Source organism: Schistocerca americana, chromosome 9 (assembly GCF_021461395.2).
Source record: "Schistocerca americana isolate TAMUIC-IGC-003095 chromosome 9, iqSchAmer2.1, whole genome shotgun sequence".
NCBI classification, from domain to species: domain Eukaryota; kingdom Metazoa; phylum Arthropoda; class Insecta; order Orthoptera; family Acrididae; genus Schistocerca; species Schistocerca americana.
In genome coordinates, this window is record NC_060127.1 from 174,036,574 (window position 1) to 174,054,601 (window position 18,028).

Genomic DNA, 18,028 nt, shown 5'->3' on the forward strand with positions numbered 1-18,028 from the left:
CAGAATCCGGATTCGTCCGAAAACCGTATCCGATACCATTCTTGTCCTCAATGATGTCTTTCCATACACCATTGCCGTCTGACATATTTCTGCACATTCGGCAAGGGTAGGTGGAGAAGTTGACGGGCCGACCGCTGTGGCCGAGCGGACCAGAACAGCGCTGCTGTTACGGTCGCAGGTTCGAGTCCTGCCTCGAGCGTGGATGTGTGTGATGTCCTTAGGTTAGTTAGGTTTAAGTAGACTACTGGCCATTAAAATTGCTTCACCAAGAAGAAATGCAGATGATAAACGGGTATTCATTGGATAAATATATTATACTAAAACTCTCATGTGATTACATTTTCACGCAATTTGGGTGCATAGATCCTGAGAAATCCGTATCCAGAACAACCACTTCTGGCCGTAATAAAAGGCCTTGATATGCCTGGACATTGAGTCAAACAGAGCTTGGATAGCGTATACAGGTACAGATGACCATGCAGCTTCAACACGATACCACAGTTAATCAAGAGTAGTGACTGGCGTATTGTGACGAACCAGTTGCTCGACCACCATTGACCAGACGTTTTCATTTGGTGAGAGATCTGGAGAATGTGCTGGCCAGGGCAGCAGTCGAACATTTTCTGTATCCAGAAAGGCCCATACAGGACCTGGAACATGCGGTCGTGCATTATCCTGCTGAAATGTTGGGTTTCGCAGGGATCGAACGAAGGGTAGAGCCACGGGTCGTAACACATCTGAAATGTAACGTCCCCTGTTCAAAGTGCCTTCAATTCGAACAAGAGGCGACCGAGACGTGTAACCATTGGCATCCCATACCATCATGTCGGGTGATACGCCAGTATGGCGATGACGAATACACGCTTCCAATGTGCGTTCACCGCGATGTCGCCAAACACGGATGCGACCATCATGATGCTGTAAACAGAACCTGGATTCATCCGAAAAAATGACGTTTTGCCATTCGTGCACCCAGGATCGTCGTTGAGTACACCATTGCTGGCGCTCCTGTCTGTGATGCAGCAATGGTCTCCGAGCTGATAGTCCATGCTGCTGCAAACATCGTCGAACTGTTCGTGCAGATGGTTGTTGACTTACAAACGTCCCCATGTGTTGACTCAGGGATCGAGACGTGGCTGCACGATCCGGTACAGCCATGCGGATAAGATCCTGTCATCTCGACTGCTAGTGATACGAGGCCGTTGGGATACAGCACGGCGTTCCGTTTTGCCCTCCTGAACCCACCGATTGCATATTCTGCTAACAGTCATTGGATCTCGACCGACGCGAGTAGCAATGTCGCGATACGATAAACCGCAATCGCGATAGGCTACAATCCAACCTTCATCAAAGTCGGAAACGTGATGGAACGCATTTATCCTCCTTACACGGTGCCTCACAACAACGTATCACGAGGCAACGCCGGTCAACTGCTATTTGTGTATGAGTAACGTGTCGGAAACTTTCCTCATGTCAGCACATTGTAGGTGTCGCCACCGGCGCCAACCTTGTGTGAATGCTCTGAAAAGCTAATCATTTGCACATCAGAGCATCTTCTTCCTGTCGGTTAAATCTAGCGTCTGTAGCACGTCATCTTCGTGGTGTAGCAATTTTAATGGCCAGTGTTGGTGTTCTAAGTCCAGGCGACTGATGACCTCAGATGTTAAGACCCATAGTGCTGAGAGCCATTTGAACCATTTAGAAGTGGACGACGCGCACGTAACCCATGCCGTAATAAACGACAGCGGACTGTCACACCTGATACTGTACGATGTGTTACACTGTTGCACTGTTGCACCAGAGACAAGGAGAACACAGATATGCCCTGCAATTCCATTCGGATGCGGTATCGATATTGCCCGGGGGTGGCGTGGGTGACGCGATCTGACACATCTCATCGTGTTCTACGGCCTCCCGTCAACCATTCTGCACATACCCGTTGCAGTGTCGAAACACTTTGTTCCACACGAGCAGTAACTTCCCGGATGAATGCATCACATTCTCTCATGCCAATAATGCGCCATCTTTCAAGCTCACTGATTTGACGGCACGGTTCGCGCATACGTCGGCGAGGCATCTTGCGCGGCTGCTCCAGTCTCACTGATCCATTACTTTCGGTTTATAGCGATAACGGGAACCGCAGGCACATTTTACCTCTAGGCGGCGTTGCGCCGCGATATCGATGTTGACCTTTAACCTGCGGGCCGACATGGTTCAAATGGTAATCATGTCTGCAGAATATACTCATAAACATGTCCTGTGAATAAAAACGTCGTATCTCTGGTCGTTCAGGGTCTTCTGTTTTTTCTGAAAATGAGTGTATAAAACTGTAATTGTTAAAAACAGTCTTGGTTGCAATTTTAACCTTTTTTATTTTTCAACTACGCGTTTCGCCTTATTTAGGCATCTTCAGGTTATCTTAATTTGGTATTTCTTAGAAGAATCCTTTAATCAGTGTAGCCAAAGGGCATCGTCGAATATATCAGGCCAACATAACCTTCGGTAAACTCAGTAAAAACTTTCCTAGATGCTCCTGTGAACGGGAACGCGTTATCCAGATCTTGGTGTCACTCGCGTCCATCTAGAAAAGTTTTTACTGGGTTTAACGAAGGTGATGTTGGCCTGATATATTCGACGATGCCCTTTGGCTACACTGATTAAAGGATGCTTCAAAGAAATACCAAATTAAGATAACCTGAAGATGCCTAAATAAGGCGAAACGAGTAGTTGAAAAATATAAAAGTTAAAATTGCAACCAAGTCTGTTTTTAATCATTACTGTTAAGCACTGTCTTGCTGTATGCCACATATGGATTGGAAGAATTTGTATAAAAATGTGTGATGATACGCTACGCTCGTGTTATGAAAATGTTGACGTCTGGTGACTACTTTTTTTGAAATCATACTGAAAACAGGAGCAAACAAACAAATGATGCAGCAGCTACCCATGCCTGTGCGATCAGTCATCAAAAATATTTTCGGACAAATATTTGAAAAATGCTAGCTAATATTGTTTGTGGATACTAACAAACTCGAATGATCTGCGTTGAGTGAAAAAGCGGAAAGGTACATTTATCTGGTTACCGACACATTTTGTCTTTCTATTCTTTCTCGTATTAACACTAGTAAATAATTTTTGTCCGCTGTGGACGTTTTAGAGCACTGAAAATGTAGAAACTGGAGGTTAATCTGTAATGAATTATCTGCAACCAGTTTCTTTTATTAGTAACTTATGTAACCAATATTAGAGTCTTACAACGTTATTACAGTAATAACACAAGTGATTTACTTCGTGACTGAGACACAGTCAAACCGTTTCCGTTTCTGCGCCTCAAAAAATTTCATTTTTCTTGTCATGGAGTAATTACCTCATGGATTATCCAGTTCCTCGCGTAAATGTAACTGGCCTGCACTGGCAGTAGAAATGTGTGGTAGATGTAACGCACATGTATCCTCAGCACCGACGTCAAATATGGAGATAGACTACTCGCCGCCAAATGTCTCTTAATATGAGTGGCAATCGCTCAGTAGGGAACAGATAATTTAGGAAAACAGGAGTCACAATAGCAGCATCAGTTTCTGTTATCTGGATACAATTACACTATTTACATCACTTGCGCTATCTAGATTTCTCTTTCTGTCAGCAAACATTTAATTAATAAATTCTCTCTCTCTCTCTCTCTCTCTCTCTCTCTCTCTCTCTCTCTCCCCCTCCCCTCCCTTCCTCCCTCCCTCCCTCCCTCCCTCTCACTCATACACACCCACACATAAATACCGTTTCAGTCCCACTACTACCCAGTTATGACCAACGTTTTCGAGACGTTTAACTTGATTATCAGACGAATGTTGGAAACTAAAGTCCTTTCCAAGACATTCCCAGTTGGGAACTCGTCAGCCCCATTTCCAACCTATTGGGAAATTCACTGATGGTCACCTTTTAACATAGAGGGTAAACGTTAATAAAACCATCTACGAGGACTGATTCCCAACTGGGAATGGAGAAAGAAAGGTGCTATGAACACGTGTCCGGAAATACATCATTGCCACTTTATGTGGCGATGATGAATGACAGTTGCTCTGGCCACGTATCGTGTGTTCCTTGTGTGCTGCAGGCTGTGTGATTGACCCAGATAACTGAAAGCAGCAGAATGGTCCGATATTCATGTCGGTAACAAGCCGAGATGGTGTCTTTGTATGGCCAAGCAGATGGAAACGGGAAACGGTCGAGAGGCAGGACTGCTATACCAAAACAAGTACCTTGACACAATATTTCAAGCCATTTTTCGGCGTTTCTGTCACCGTGGGTCGTCTCAGACGGACGAACGTCCAGTGAGCTGACGGAGAGTGCGAACACCAGATTTGGAGGACCGGTTTCTACAGGATACTGAGAGAACTCTAGTACAAGATTCAGGCAAACGACCCGCCAACATGGTGTAAGTAAAGTACCATTATTTGTATTTTTATCACCTGCAACAAGTGCAAAGATCATCAGCACCAAATTTTCGTCTACCGGAAGGATTTTGTCGAGGGTTTTTGCACCAGACCATCACAATTACGGGATTTCTGTCGTCATTCCTCTTTACCGACGAAGAAACCTTTACCAGAACTAGCATCATCAGTCTGCATAATCTTCATCTGCAGGCTACAGGCAATCCTCGGGGAATGGTTCAGGCCTCCTATTATCATCGGTTCAGAATCAGTGTGTGGGCAGGTGATACATACATGGACCGGTTATTATTCGACAACGCCTCGATGGAAGAACGTATCTGGACTTCTTGTGGAACACACTGTCTGGGCTGCCTGAAGATATGCCTTTGGTAGTACGACAGGTTTTGTGCCGTCTACATGACGGAGCACCAACACACTTGCACATTACAGTTCGCCGATACCTCGACAACACCCTCCCCGGACTTTGGATACGATATGGAGGCGTGCTCTCCTAGATCACCGGACTTAAACCGCCTGCATTTTTACCTCTGGGAACATCTGAAAAGCGTGTGTATGCTGAACCAGTTCCTGAAGTGCGGACCCTTCAACAGCGTGTTCACGACGCTATTTGGAGAGATGCCGGAATGTGCGAAAGAGTGCGACAGTCCGTGATTCGACGTATAAACGAGTGCATTACATCCCATTGATGACATTTCGAACATCTGTTGTAAGATGGATGCTATGCAGCTCTGTATTTGTTGTCAGTTCACGCACACCGTCCATTTCCGGACATATGTTCATAGGACCTTTCTTCCTCCATTTGCAGTCAGGAATCAGGTTCCTGCTTTTTGTCGGTTTTATTAATGTTCACCCTTTATATCTCTATTCTTTGTACATTAATGTGCAGTATTCAGAAACTGCTATATTTCATTGTTTTTGAAAACGCTATTGGAGGTATCAAATAATTATGACAGTGTAGATCGAAATTCCAATCTCAAAGAAAGCAGGTGTTGACGTGAAAATTAGCGAACTATCAGTTTAATAAGTCACAGCTGCAAAATGCTAACACGAATTCTTTACAGACGAATGGAAAAACTGGTAGAAACCGACCCCGGGGAAGATCAGTATGGATTCCGTAGAAATATTGGAACGCGTCAGGTAATACTGACCTTACGACTTACCTTAGAACAAAGATTAAGGAAAGGAAAACCTACCTTTACAGCATTTGCAGACTTAGAGAAAGTTTTTGACAATGTTGACTGGAATACTCTCTTTCAAATTCTGAAGGTGGCAGGGGTAAAATACAGGGAGGGAAAGGCTGTTTACACTTTGTACAGAAACCAGATGGCTCTTATAAAGGGTCGAGGGGCATGAAAGGGAAGAAGTGGTTGGGAAGGGAGTGAGACAGGGTTGTAGCCTCTCCCAGATGTTATTCAATCTGTATATTGAGCAAGCAGTAGAGGAAACGAAAGAAAAATTCGGAGTAGGTATTAAAATCCATGGAGAAGAAATAAAAACTTTGAGGTTTGCCGATGACACTGTAATTTTGTCAGAGACAGCAAAAGACTTAGTAAAGCAGTTGGACGAAATGGAGAGTGTCTTGAAAGTAGGATATAAGATGAAAATCAACAAAAGCAAAACGAGGATAATGGAATATAGTCGAATTAAATCGGGTGATGCTGAGGGAATTAGATTAGGAAATGAGACACTCAAAGTAGTAAAGGTGTTTTGCTATTTGGGGAGCAAAATAACTGATGATGGTCAAAGTAGATAAGAGATAAAATGTAGACTGGCAATGGCAAGGAAAGCGTTTCTGAAAAAGAGAAATTTGTTAACATCGTATATAGATTTAAGTATCAGGAAGTCGTTTCTGAAAGTGTTTGTATGGAGTGTAACCATGTATGGAAGTGAAACATGGACGATAAATAGTTTGGAGAAGATGAGAATAGAAGCTTTCGAAATGTGGTGCTACAGAAGAATGCTGAAGATTAGATGGGTAGATCACATAACTAATGAGGAGGTATTGAATAGAATTGGGGATGAGTTTGTGGCACAACTTGACTAGAAGAAGGGATCGGTTGGTAGGACATGTCCTGAGGCTTGAAGGGATCACAAGTTTAGCATTGGAGGGCAGCGTGGAGGGTAAAAATCTTAGAGGGAGACCAAGAGATGAATACACTAAGCAGATTCGAAAGGATGTAGGTTGCAGTAAGTACTGGGAGATGAAGAAGCTTTGACAGGATAGGGTAGCATGGAGAGCTGCATCAAACCAGTCTCAGGAATGAAGACAACAACAACAACAACAACAACAGATCGCAAGGCACATTTATCCCAAAGTGAGCAGTTTCGAACACTACATGATCAAAAATGGTTCAAATGGCTCTCACTATGGGACTTAACATCTGAGGTCATCAGTCCCCTAGAGTCCCCTAGAACTTAGAACTACTTAAACCTAACTAACCTAAGGACATCTCACACATCCATGCCCGAGGCAGGGTTCGAACCTGCGACCGTAGCAGTCGCGCGGTTCCGGACTGAGCGCCTAGAACCGCTAGAACACCGCGGCCGGCACTATATGATCGTCTTCGGACCTAGCCATTCTGATCGACAGTGACTATGTATGGAGCAGGAAACGCTGAATATCGGCTGTCAACTGCACGTCTGAAGGTGATCACGTAATGATCGAAACCTTTGAATAAATGTGCCTTGAGATCTAGACTGTTATAATTGTTTACGAAAGCTATATTTTATGTTTGCTACAGCAGTAACTGTTAAAGAGGCTCGCTGTTCAGTTTGGTGCTTAGGGCCATAAACAGATGATAAGTAATAACAAGCACAGCATCTGTGGCTACAGCCTACTAGTATTTAATATTCCTACTTGACAGTTCGTGGTGACAGCTTTGCTTTTGTGTGGTGTTTGGCAGTTTGGTGCGTGCAGACTTGACGGTGTGCACCGTGCTGATATCGGCGGGCCTGCTGCTGGGAACGCTCACACCCCTCCAGATGGTCGTGATGGGAATCATCGAGACGGCCGTCAGCACGGCCACCCAGCGCATCGGCACCAGAGTCATCAAGGTGAGGCCCTGTCTGCGACGTAGCGGCTAAGTATGCAGCAACACAGTCAGTTCTACCCGAGCGTCCGCATCTCGCGGTCTAGTGGTTACCGCTGCTACCTCTGGATCACGGTGTCCCGGGTTCGATTTCTGGCCAGGTTCGGAATTTTCTTTGCCAGAGTGAACTTGGCTAGGTTGGACTGTGTACAGATTGGGTTTTTGTACGGTCGCTGATTACCGTGCAGTTGAGCGCCCCACAAACCAAACATCATCATCATTTTACCCGAGTGCATGAGAAGAATATACTGGATGAATCACGTAAAACTTGCACCGCAAATATTGATGTGCGGTTTTCACAGAATGGACTGGTGGTCAGGGGCTCGTATTGTTATCCAGTAAGGTTGCAGGTTCGAATCCTGCCTCGGGTATGGCTGTGTGTGATGTCCCTAGGTTAGTTAGGTTTAAGTAGTTGTACGTTCTAGGGGATTGATGACCTCAGAAGTTAAGTCCCATAGTGCTCAGAGTAATTTTTGTTAGCCAGTAAACAGAACGTAACAACATTACAGAACATTGTTTGTGCAAACATACTTTTTTAAATGGAACAATACCTGTTGGTATTAACAAACTAGAAATAGGGCAAATAAGAATGTCAGTGGTGTTTGTGGCAGGATTCTACTGCGTGTCGTTTAAGAGATACGGCATTTTGCAAAGTTTCTACACCAACACTTGTTTCTACCACTCAATCTGCGTAGTTTCTAAGTACGTGCTCGTGTAAGGGGAATGTAGCAAGAGTGCAGTTCGTTCATGTACGGTGTATGCGGCAAGATATCCCAACAGACGTCAACCATCTCGGCAGTTATTTATCAACCTCTTCAACCAGTTACTCGAAAGTGGTAGTGTAGCACATAGACAACGTAACAGAAGGAAACAAGTGACGACATAAGAGGCGGAAATTAATATTCTTGTTGCTGTCGCAGTAGATCCGAGTATTAGATCCCGCGCAATCGCTTGAGGAAGTGGCATGAGTCAGGCAAGTGTCTTTCACATTCTCCATCGACAAAGGTTTCATTCCTATTACATCTCTCTCCATCAAGAGCTGCATGACACCAATTACGTGAATCGTGTCAACTTCTGTACATGGGCATTAAGGCAGGATCCTCCACATGTATCGTGTATCTTGTTTAGTCATGAAACCACATTTACTAATCAGGGCGAGGTAAACCGGTGAAACATGTACTGTTGGTTTGTTGACAATACCCGCTGGCTTCGTCAGGTGAATCTCCAGCGTCCACAGAGTGTACACGTGTGGTGTGGGATAGTGAACCATCAGCTCACAGGCCAGGGTTTCACTGGACGCACACAAGTATTGCGGTCTCCTAACAGACCGTCTTCCATGGACTACAAGACGTTCCTTTGCAGACTGGGGAAGAAACTGTTACCAAAATCATGGCTGTCCAGCATGTCTTCACGAATGGTTTCCAAACCGTTGGACTGAACAAAGAGGAGCTGTAACTTGGCCGGCCCATTCCCTGCATTTGACACGTCAAGACATTCTTCTGTGGGGAAAACTGAAAGACGCTGTCTACAAGGACATATCAACATCACCCGCTCACCCGAACATATGCAGCAACGCATTACTGCAGCCTGCCTGGACATCTCCGCTTAAACGCTAGCACGTGTTCAACAGTCGTTCCATACCAGACGAGAAGCGTCTACTGCCACTGCCGTTGGTCATTTTTAACACAATCCGTAAGGCTCAGTTGTCTCTTTGCTGGCCAGAATCCACTTAACTACTGTGTGCACTTGTATTGTTTTTTAGTGTGTGGTTCCCCAGGTATTGAACAAGTGTCGGTGTGGGAACTTTTCAAAATACGATATATCGTAAATGACCCGCTCTAGAATCCTGGAACAACGCCTCTGATAGTTTAATTTACCCTGCTTTTAGTTTTTTATTGTCAGTAGGTATAGTGTCATTCAAAAAAGTATGTTTTTGCAAAAAATAAACTTTCTAAATGTTATTACAGTCTGTTGATTGACTAGCAATACGAACCCCTGACTCCTAATCCACATATGAAAACCGCACCTCGTGGTCTAGTGGTTAGCTTTGCTACCTCTGGATCACAGGGTCCCGGGCTAGATTCCCTGCCGGGTTGGGAATGTTCTCTGCCTGGGAACTGGGTGTTTGTGTTGTCCACATGATTGCATCATCATCCTCATTTGTGACAGTGGCTCGATCGGACTGTGGAAAAAAACTGGACTGCGTAGAAATTGGGACTTTATACAGCGCTGATGACCGAGCAGTTAAGCGCCCCTCAAACCAATCATCATCATCATTGATATGTCTGCGTAAGCAGAAGAAACTAACGATCAAAGCCCGAAAACAATTTATTGGACTGTTCAATTAACCAAAACAAATTCTCCAAGCATAACACAAACACAAAACAGTGATCCGTCTTCGAATCACAACTACACACAAGAATAACAAAGAAAACAACTGAAATAATTTCCCACTAGCTTCCGCCAGAGACTTTTCCGATATACCAAGCCTAATCCAGAGATCAGCGAGAAGATCCAAGCTGGGCTGCCGGGGCGGCAGCTATCCACGTATGCTGGCGGTTGATGAACTGCCGATGTGCGGGTTTTTTTTTTTTTTTTTTTTTTTACTTTATTGTAATTTTGACACCTGATCAACCAGGTAAGGCTGGCAGCAGCACAATACGCCGCTCTTCAGCCGAAGATAGTACATGGAGATAAACAAAGAAGAGACATTACTTAGAAAAACGGCGGGAAAAAACAGGAGACACAAGAACATAAAAGCACAAGAAGCCGTTCACACTTGATGACAATCCACACTATGAACTGGAGACCCGACGCACAAACACTGAAGAAGACGATGGCACTGGTGAACAATGGAGCGTGACGGCGAAACTGAACACTAAACAAGACGGCACACACGATACACTGATGGCGGTGATCTCCGGCGCGCGAATGTCCACTGAGCGTGTGCGAGTCCGGGGACCTGCCAAGAGGGGCACAGGGGTGAGGAGGGGGAGGAGGGAGGAAAAGAGGATGCCACGGCTTAGGAGACGGGGACAGGAAGATAGGGATAGGGGAGGGGAGGCCCGGGGGACGAGGGACGAGAAAAGGAGGAGGGAGGGAAAAGGGAGAGAAGGGAGGGAGGGTGCCCAGAGGAGTAAGTACAGGAGGAGGGTGGGAGGATCAAAGTTGGTAGGTGTGGAGGATGGTGGAGGGGTCCAGACCCCACGTGCGGCCGGAAAGGAGCTTGAGGAGACGGAGGCGGGAACGTGCCTTGGCTTGGATTGTCTGGAGATGGGGAGTCCAGGAGAGGCGGCGGTCGAGGGTGACGCCAAGGTACTTAAGGGCGGGAGTGAGAGCGATGGGACGGCCATAGACGGTGAGATAGAAATCAAGGAGGCGGAAGGAAGGGGTGGTTTTGCCTACAATGATCGCCTGGGTTTTGGAAGGATTGACCTTGAGCAACCACTGGTTGCACCAAGCGGTGAATCGGTCAAGATGGGATTGGAGAAGGCGTTGAGAGCGTTGCAGGGTGGGGGCAAGGGCAAGGAAGGCGGTGTCATCGGCAAACTGGAGAAGGTGGATGGGGGGTGACGGCGGTGGCATGTCCGCCGTGTACAACAGGTACAGAAGGGGGGAGAGGACGGAGCCTTGGGGCACACCGGCGGAGGGGAAAAAGGTGTAGGAATCGGTGTTATGGATGGTGACATAGGAAGGACGGCGGGAGAGAAAGGAACCGATCAGACGGACGTAGTTAATGGGAAGGGCGAAGGTCATAAGCGCGTTCGAGGTCAAGAGAGAGGAAGATTGCGGAGCGACGGGAATTGAGCTGTTCGGAAAGGAGATGAGTGAGATGAAGGAGAAGATCGTCGGAAGAGAAGGACGGCCGAAAGCCACACTGGGCAACGGGAAGAAGGCGGTGCTGGCGGAGATGCTGGTGGATGCGGCGGGTGAGGATAGATTCCAGGACCTTGCTGAAGACCAAGGTAAGGCTGATGGGACGGTAGGAGGAGACGGCGGACGGCGGTTTGCCAGGTTTAAGGAACATGAGGATACGAGAGGTTTTCCACAGGTCGGGGTAGTAACCGGTGGACAGGACTACATTGTAGAGCCTGGCCAGGGTGGAGAGAAAAGAGACAGGAGCTTCACGAAGGTGACGGTAGGTGACACGATCGTGACCAGGAGCGGTGTTGCGTTTTGTGCGGAGTGTAGCAATCAGATCCTGTGTAGTGATAGGAGTATTGAGGTCCGTGTGTGCAATGTTGTCCAAGTACTGGAAACCAGGAGCGAGGGGGGGGACAGAGGTGTCAGTTCGATCGCGGATATCCGGGAAGAGGGAGTAGTCGAACTGGGGATCATCAGGGATGGAAAACACATCGGACGGGTAGGAGGCAAAGTGGTTAGCCTTACTAAGGGCGTCAGGGAAGGGGTGATCATCATGGAGAAGAGGATAGTAGGGGGAGGGCTTAGTTCCGGTAAGGCGACAGAAGGCGGACCAGAACTTGGACGAGTTTATAGGGAGGGTAGCATTTAAACGGGTGCATGTCTGTCGCCAGTCTCGGCGTTTCTTAGCCGCGAGCAAATTACGAATGTGTCGCTGGAGTTGCCGGTGGCGTCGTAGTGTGTCCGGGTCACGCGTGCGGAGGAAGGCACGGTAGAGACGACGGGATTCACGGAGGAGGAGGACGGCCTGTGGGGGTAAGGTAGGACGGTGGGGGTGGATGGCAACAGTAGGGACGTGGGCCTCCATGGCCTCAGACAAGGTCTGCTGGAGAAAGGAGGCGGCACGGGTGACATCATCGGGAAGGTGATAGGTGAGAGGGTGGCTATCGACCTGGGTGGAGAGGGTATCCCGGTAGGCATTCCAGTTGGCACGGGAATAGTCATGGACGTACTTAGGGGGAGGGTCATTACGAGGGTCAGGGCGGGGGCGACGACCGTCTGAAACGGTGAGGAGGACAGGGAGATGGTCGCTACCAATAGGCTCCAGGACATCCACCGTAATGCGACCAAGGAGGTTGGGGGAGGAGAGAAGAACATCGGGAGTGGAGTTGGATTCGGGTTGGGTGTGCTGGGGGATGGGGATGAGGTCGCCTTGAAGGGAGGAGAGGAACCGATGCCACCGCCGTAACTGGGCAGCGGAGCGACTATGGATGTTGAGGTCGGCGGCGATCACGTAGGAAGAGAAGGTACGGTCGATGTGGGAGAGGAAGTCGAAAGGAAGAGGGGCGTTGGGGCGGACATAGATGGTGGCACAGGTAATGGTAAGGCTGGGGAAGAAGAGACTAAGGCTCAGGTGTTCGGTGGGGTCGGGAAGGAGAGGTTGGAGCCGAACGGGGATCTGGCAGTGGTGACCAATGGCCACTCCGCCACGCGCAAATGGGAGGGGATTATCGGAGCGGTGGAGGAGATAGGGGGAGGTGTGGATGGAGTGGTGGGGTTGGAGGAAAGTTTCATTGAGGAGGAAGGCATCCACACGGTGGGTAGCAAGGGTGTGCAGGAAGAGGTTCTTGTTGGCGGGAAGGGAGCGGATGTTGTTGAAAAGGATACGGTGCTGTTGCGCCATGACAGGGATTTAGACGAGGTGAAATGGGCCTGGTTGTTGGAATAGGTGGCGTACATTTTAAGGTGAAAAATGGAACGGGCGGCGAGGGAGATCTGTTGGAGGGTGTGGGGGCGCTGAAAGGGATGAACATTCTGGAGGATGATGGTGAGGAACCTGATGATGTCCTCAGTGGTGGGTGGGGGACGAAGGGAATTGCCAGGAGGGGTGGGGGCGTCCAGAGGACGGACAGGTACGGTGAGTTCAGGAGTGGTTGGAGGGGGTCGGGCTTTACACTTTTGGGAGTAGGTGGGATGAGGGAGACTGCAGGTATTACAGGAGGGAGGGGATTGGAGGTTAGGGCACTGCCGGAGGAAGTGCGCTTGCCGACAATGCGGGCAGGTGGGGGCCTCGCGGCACTCAGCTGTGGGGTGCGCATTATAGTGCAGACACCTCTGGCAGCGCAGGGATTGAGGAGGGGAACGGGAGGGGTCGACCTTGTACCGCTGGTGGAAGAGGAGGGCACCCTCCTTCAGGAGACGGTCAATGGAGGGGGCGTCCTCAGAGAAAACTCGCATAAGGCGGGTGGGGCCGCCCGAGTTGAAAATGCGGCAGACCGCCCGCACCTCCAGCGTGGGATGGGCCTTGAGCTCCGCCAACACCTCCTCCTCCGTGATCGATGGACTGAGCCGCGTGATCACGGCGGTGAGGGTCAGCGGGCGACGCGGGGGTTGGGGCTGGCGGGTAGGAGATGGAGAAGGAGCAGGGGTAAGGGAGGCGTTGGGACCAAAACGGGTGATGGGGAGACGGGAGAGGATGTCAGTATGGAGGGTTGGGCTGGGGGAGGAGATGAGAACAGAATCCCGTCTGGGAGTAAGGAGAGAGATGGGGGCACCAGGGAAATGGTGGCGGAGGAGGAAGGAGAGGTTCCGGGCCTCAAGAAAGGAAGGATCGGGATGGGACAGGAGATATTTGAATAAACTGGGGGGGGAGGAGGAGGAGGAGGAGGTGGGAGCAGGGCCAGGCGGGGAGACATCCATGGCACCCTGGTGGGGGGATGGAGGTCGGGGCGGGGCCTTTTTGGGAGCGGAGGAGGTGGGGGTGCCACTAGGGCGTTTGACGGCGGCAGAAGGGTGGGTGGTGACATGAGGGACAGGAGCGATGGGGAGGTGGTGGGAAGGGACAGGTCCCGGCGTGGACGCAGCAGTCGGCGCCGGAGATGGTGAAGGCGAAGGCGAAGGCGATGGTGATGGCGACGATGATGACGGTGGTGGCAGTGATGGCGAAAGCGACGGCGAGAGCTGGGCGTGGACTTTGGCCCGACGGGCCACCACCCTAGCCGGAGCTGCAGTGACAGGCTGGGGGAGTGGGGGGACAGGGTCAGAACGAGAGGAGCGAGAGGACGAAGGGGGAGAGGGGGCGACAAACAGCGTGGGCGAAGGGAGAGTGAGGAGAGATGGGATGGAAGGAGTGGGGTGTGACTGGGCACACCAAGTTATAGTAGTGGAGGCGGCGGAAGGTGAGGTATAGACGATGGCGGTGGTGGTAGTGGTGGCGGTGGTGGTGGGGGCGGACATGACGACTGGGAGAAAAAACGCACAGCACGAAAAGGAAAGGACACAAACTGGGAACAGACGAAGACGCAGACGCAGACGCAGACGAACGAAGACCAGGATCGGACGACCAGGGTCCGACGGCGACGGCGACGGCGGGCGGCAGGAACGCCGCAGCTGCTGCTGCCGCGGACGGGGCCGGACAGCTGCTGCTGCTGCCACAGGAGGAGGACTGGCTGGCTGGCTGGCTGGCTGGCTGGCTGGCTGGCTGGCTGGCTGGCTGCCGGTGGGTTCGCTGCTGCAGGCCGGGACCGGGAACGGGTCGGCTGCTGCTGCTGCTGCTGCTGGACCGCGGCGGCTCTGCTGGGCTGGCTGGCTGGCTGGCTGGCTGGCTGGCACCTGGAACACCTAGCACTTCGATAAGCGCTGGAATTGCACTATCGAAGGGCGGCAACCTTTCGGTGTACCGCCGGAGATGCCGATGTGCGGCCGAGCGCCGACCTTTATAGTGCTTCGGCGGATGAGTACCTCGGAACTATTTTCCATCACGTGGTTTGACGTGTGAAAATAGTTCCGGGATCTGCAGCGAGCTCTTCCTTACGTTTATGTGGGCCGATAGTGGCCCCTGGTGTCTTTGCTGTGTTGTTGTTGTTGTTGTTGTTGTTGTGGCCATTCATCAATATTGCCTGTCGGTTGTGTAGTACTTCGGTGTGCCTGCGAAGCGGGCAACCCGCGGCTGCAGGCTGTCAGTTTGGTTGCTGATGCTCTAGGCGCCGTGAGGTCTGGTGGAAAAGGCCACAGCAATCATCACTTTCCATTTCCGCAATATTTGTGGTGCAAATGTCAGCTGATTCATCCTGTATATGTGTTGCAATGCCTGAGGTGTGCTTCTCATTCTGGAATATATCTACCAACGGAAGCAATAAATTTTTGTTATATTGGTTCATGTTAAGGAATCATTTAAGTCAAAGCTCACACAGGCATGCAGAATAACTTTGTTCAGGTGGCCTTCTAGGTTGTGACTGAAGTTGCTGAAGTTAAAATCTTCCGGGTTATTAGGCCACGTCATGTTTCTTCTAAAATGTTCGACGTTTCGACCCCTCTGCTGGGATCTTCCTCAGGATCTTTTGCTGTCCACTACTACTAGAACTCAGTAGTGGACACCAAAAGATCCTGAGGAAGATCCCAGCAGAGGGGTCGAAACGTCGAACACTTTAGAAGAAACATGATGCGGCCTAATCACCCAGAAGATTTAACTTAAGTGACAATGGCCACGAAAGCCTGCTGACTTACATAAACTTCTAAGTTGTGTTTGTGTAATCAGTTTAGATTGCAAAATGCCGTGTGTGACTGTACCAGGTGTACATCAATAGGATATACTGAGAGGCAGATCGCTTCTTGAAATCTGAGTGTCTAATGTAGCCAAGGAAGGGAATTAATTTTCACGTAGTTTGATAGCAAAGAGTCCCTAGGATTGAGTTCCAAATACTGAAATTTCCATAAGTATTTTACTGATTGATCACATGAGAAGGACGTACTACTTACGAAATTAAATAAATGGACCAGGTAAACCCAATAATGTTAAAGTTAATGAGCATGCACAGGTTAGAACAAAACTTTGCAACATTTAATTACGCACACTTGAAGGACATTTAAATGATACATGAAATCGATTGAAACAGAAATAACACTGTCTGGCAAGGCTATCTGATGAGGGTATATATGACCATGACAAAAACATTTCCTAATATATTCATTACACAGAAAGGAGCCGTATGAGTACATTGATTGCATGATCGAAAGAAAGAACAGAAACTACACATGCACTATGCCTGTGAATTCAGTTGGGGTGAACCTCTGTGAATTTGCGTGAGTCTAACATTGTTGCGGCCTAGTCCACCGAAACTGCTGTACGATCTTATCGTAACTCTGAGCAGACGCGATGACTGCACGCGTGTCGTTGGAGGTTACCAGAGTTCGGACTGTTACCAGTCTACCTGCAGATATCACGTCCGCTTCTCTCTGTCCCAAAGGCCGAGACTGTCGTACCATATCAAGAAGAAAATGAAATGGATTCTGCCTAGCCTGTATCAGAAAGTGAAGTGAACACCGCACTCCCAGCGTCTGCTCTGTGCGGGATTTCCGACTAAAACACCTTGTCTGCAAATGGCAAGATTCTTCGTAGCTTACACCCATATAATTTTTGTTAGTTTGCAATTTTACCCCAACCATGATTTGCATAAAGGACGGACTCCAAGCCACTATCTGTCAACCTCCTCTGTTTCTAAGAGTTCTGGGCCTTGGGTCTCCATCATGAGCGCATTTTCCTTTGTCAGCCACTGGCGGATCGCTTTACGTGGAAAAATACTGAAAAATGTCCCACTGTTTTTCAAGAGTTCTCATTAAATTTGTTTCTGTCTTTGGTGGCGGAATTCGTCCCATGCCATTGTCGTGGCGCCGGACTTTCCCCTCTACACCTGGTGATGAAGACGAAACACAGGAAGCCCATCGGAATATACTGATGGAAAAAAAATCGCAACAGCAAAAAATAATTAATGTAGGGTAATGAAATTACAGGAATACATTTGTCTAGGTAATATACACTCCTGGAAATGGAAAACAGAACACATTGACACCGGTGTGTCAGACCCACCATACTTGCTCCGGACACTGCGAGAGGGCTGTACAAGCAATGATCACACGCACGGCACAGCGGACACACCAGGAACCGCGGTGTTGGCCGTCGAATGGCGCTAGCTGCGCAGCATTTGTGCACCGCCGCCGTCAGTGTCAGCCAGTTTGCCGTGGCATACGGAGCTCCATCGCAGTCTTTAACACTGGTAGCATGCCGCGACAGCGTGGACGTGAACCGTATGTGCAGTTGACGGACTTTGAGCGAGGGCGTATAGTGGGCATGCGGGAGGCCGGGTGGACGTACCGACGAATTGCTCAACACGTGGGGCGTGAGGTCTCCACAGTACATCGATGTTGTCGCCAGTGGTCGGCGGAAGGTGCACGTGCCCGTCGACCTGGGACCGGACCGCAGCGATGCACGGATGCACGCCAAGACCGTAGGGTCCTACGCAGTGCCGTAGGGGACCGCACCGCCACTTCCCAGCAAATTATGGACACTGTTGCTCCTGGGGTATCGGCGAGGACCATTCGCAACCGTCTCCATGAAGCTGGGCTACGGTCCCGCACACCGTTAGGCCGTCTTCCGCTCACGCCCCAACATCGTGCAGCCCGCCTCCAGTGGTGTCGCGACAGGCGTGAATGGAGGGACGAATGGAGACGTGTCGTCTTCAGCGATGAGAGTCGCTTCTGCCTTGGTGCCAATGATGGTCGTATGCGTGTTTGGCGCCGTGCAGGTGAGCGCCACAATCAGGACTGCATACGACCGAGGCACACAGGGCCAAC

The 18,028-nt window shown here is 49.4% G+C and overlaps 1 protein-coding gene across 1 annotated transcript in view; it reads left to right on the forward strand.

The window, feature by feature from the left end:
* The window catches only part of LOC124550787 (ammonium transporter Rh type A-like), a 192,509-nt gene that overhangs the window by 66,003 nt on the left and 108,478 nt on the right, over positions 1 to 18,028 (forward strand). Inside the window, exon 3 of the mRNA XM_047125510.1 lies at positions 7,352 to 7,502. Coding sequence (XP_046981466.1) covers positions 7,352 to 7,502 — 151 coding nt within the window. The remainder of the gene's footprint in view (positions 1 to 7,351; positions 7,503 to 18,028) is intronic.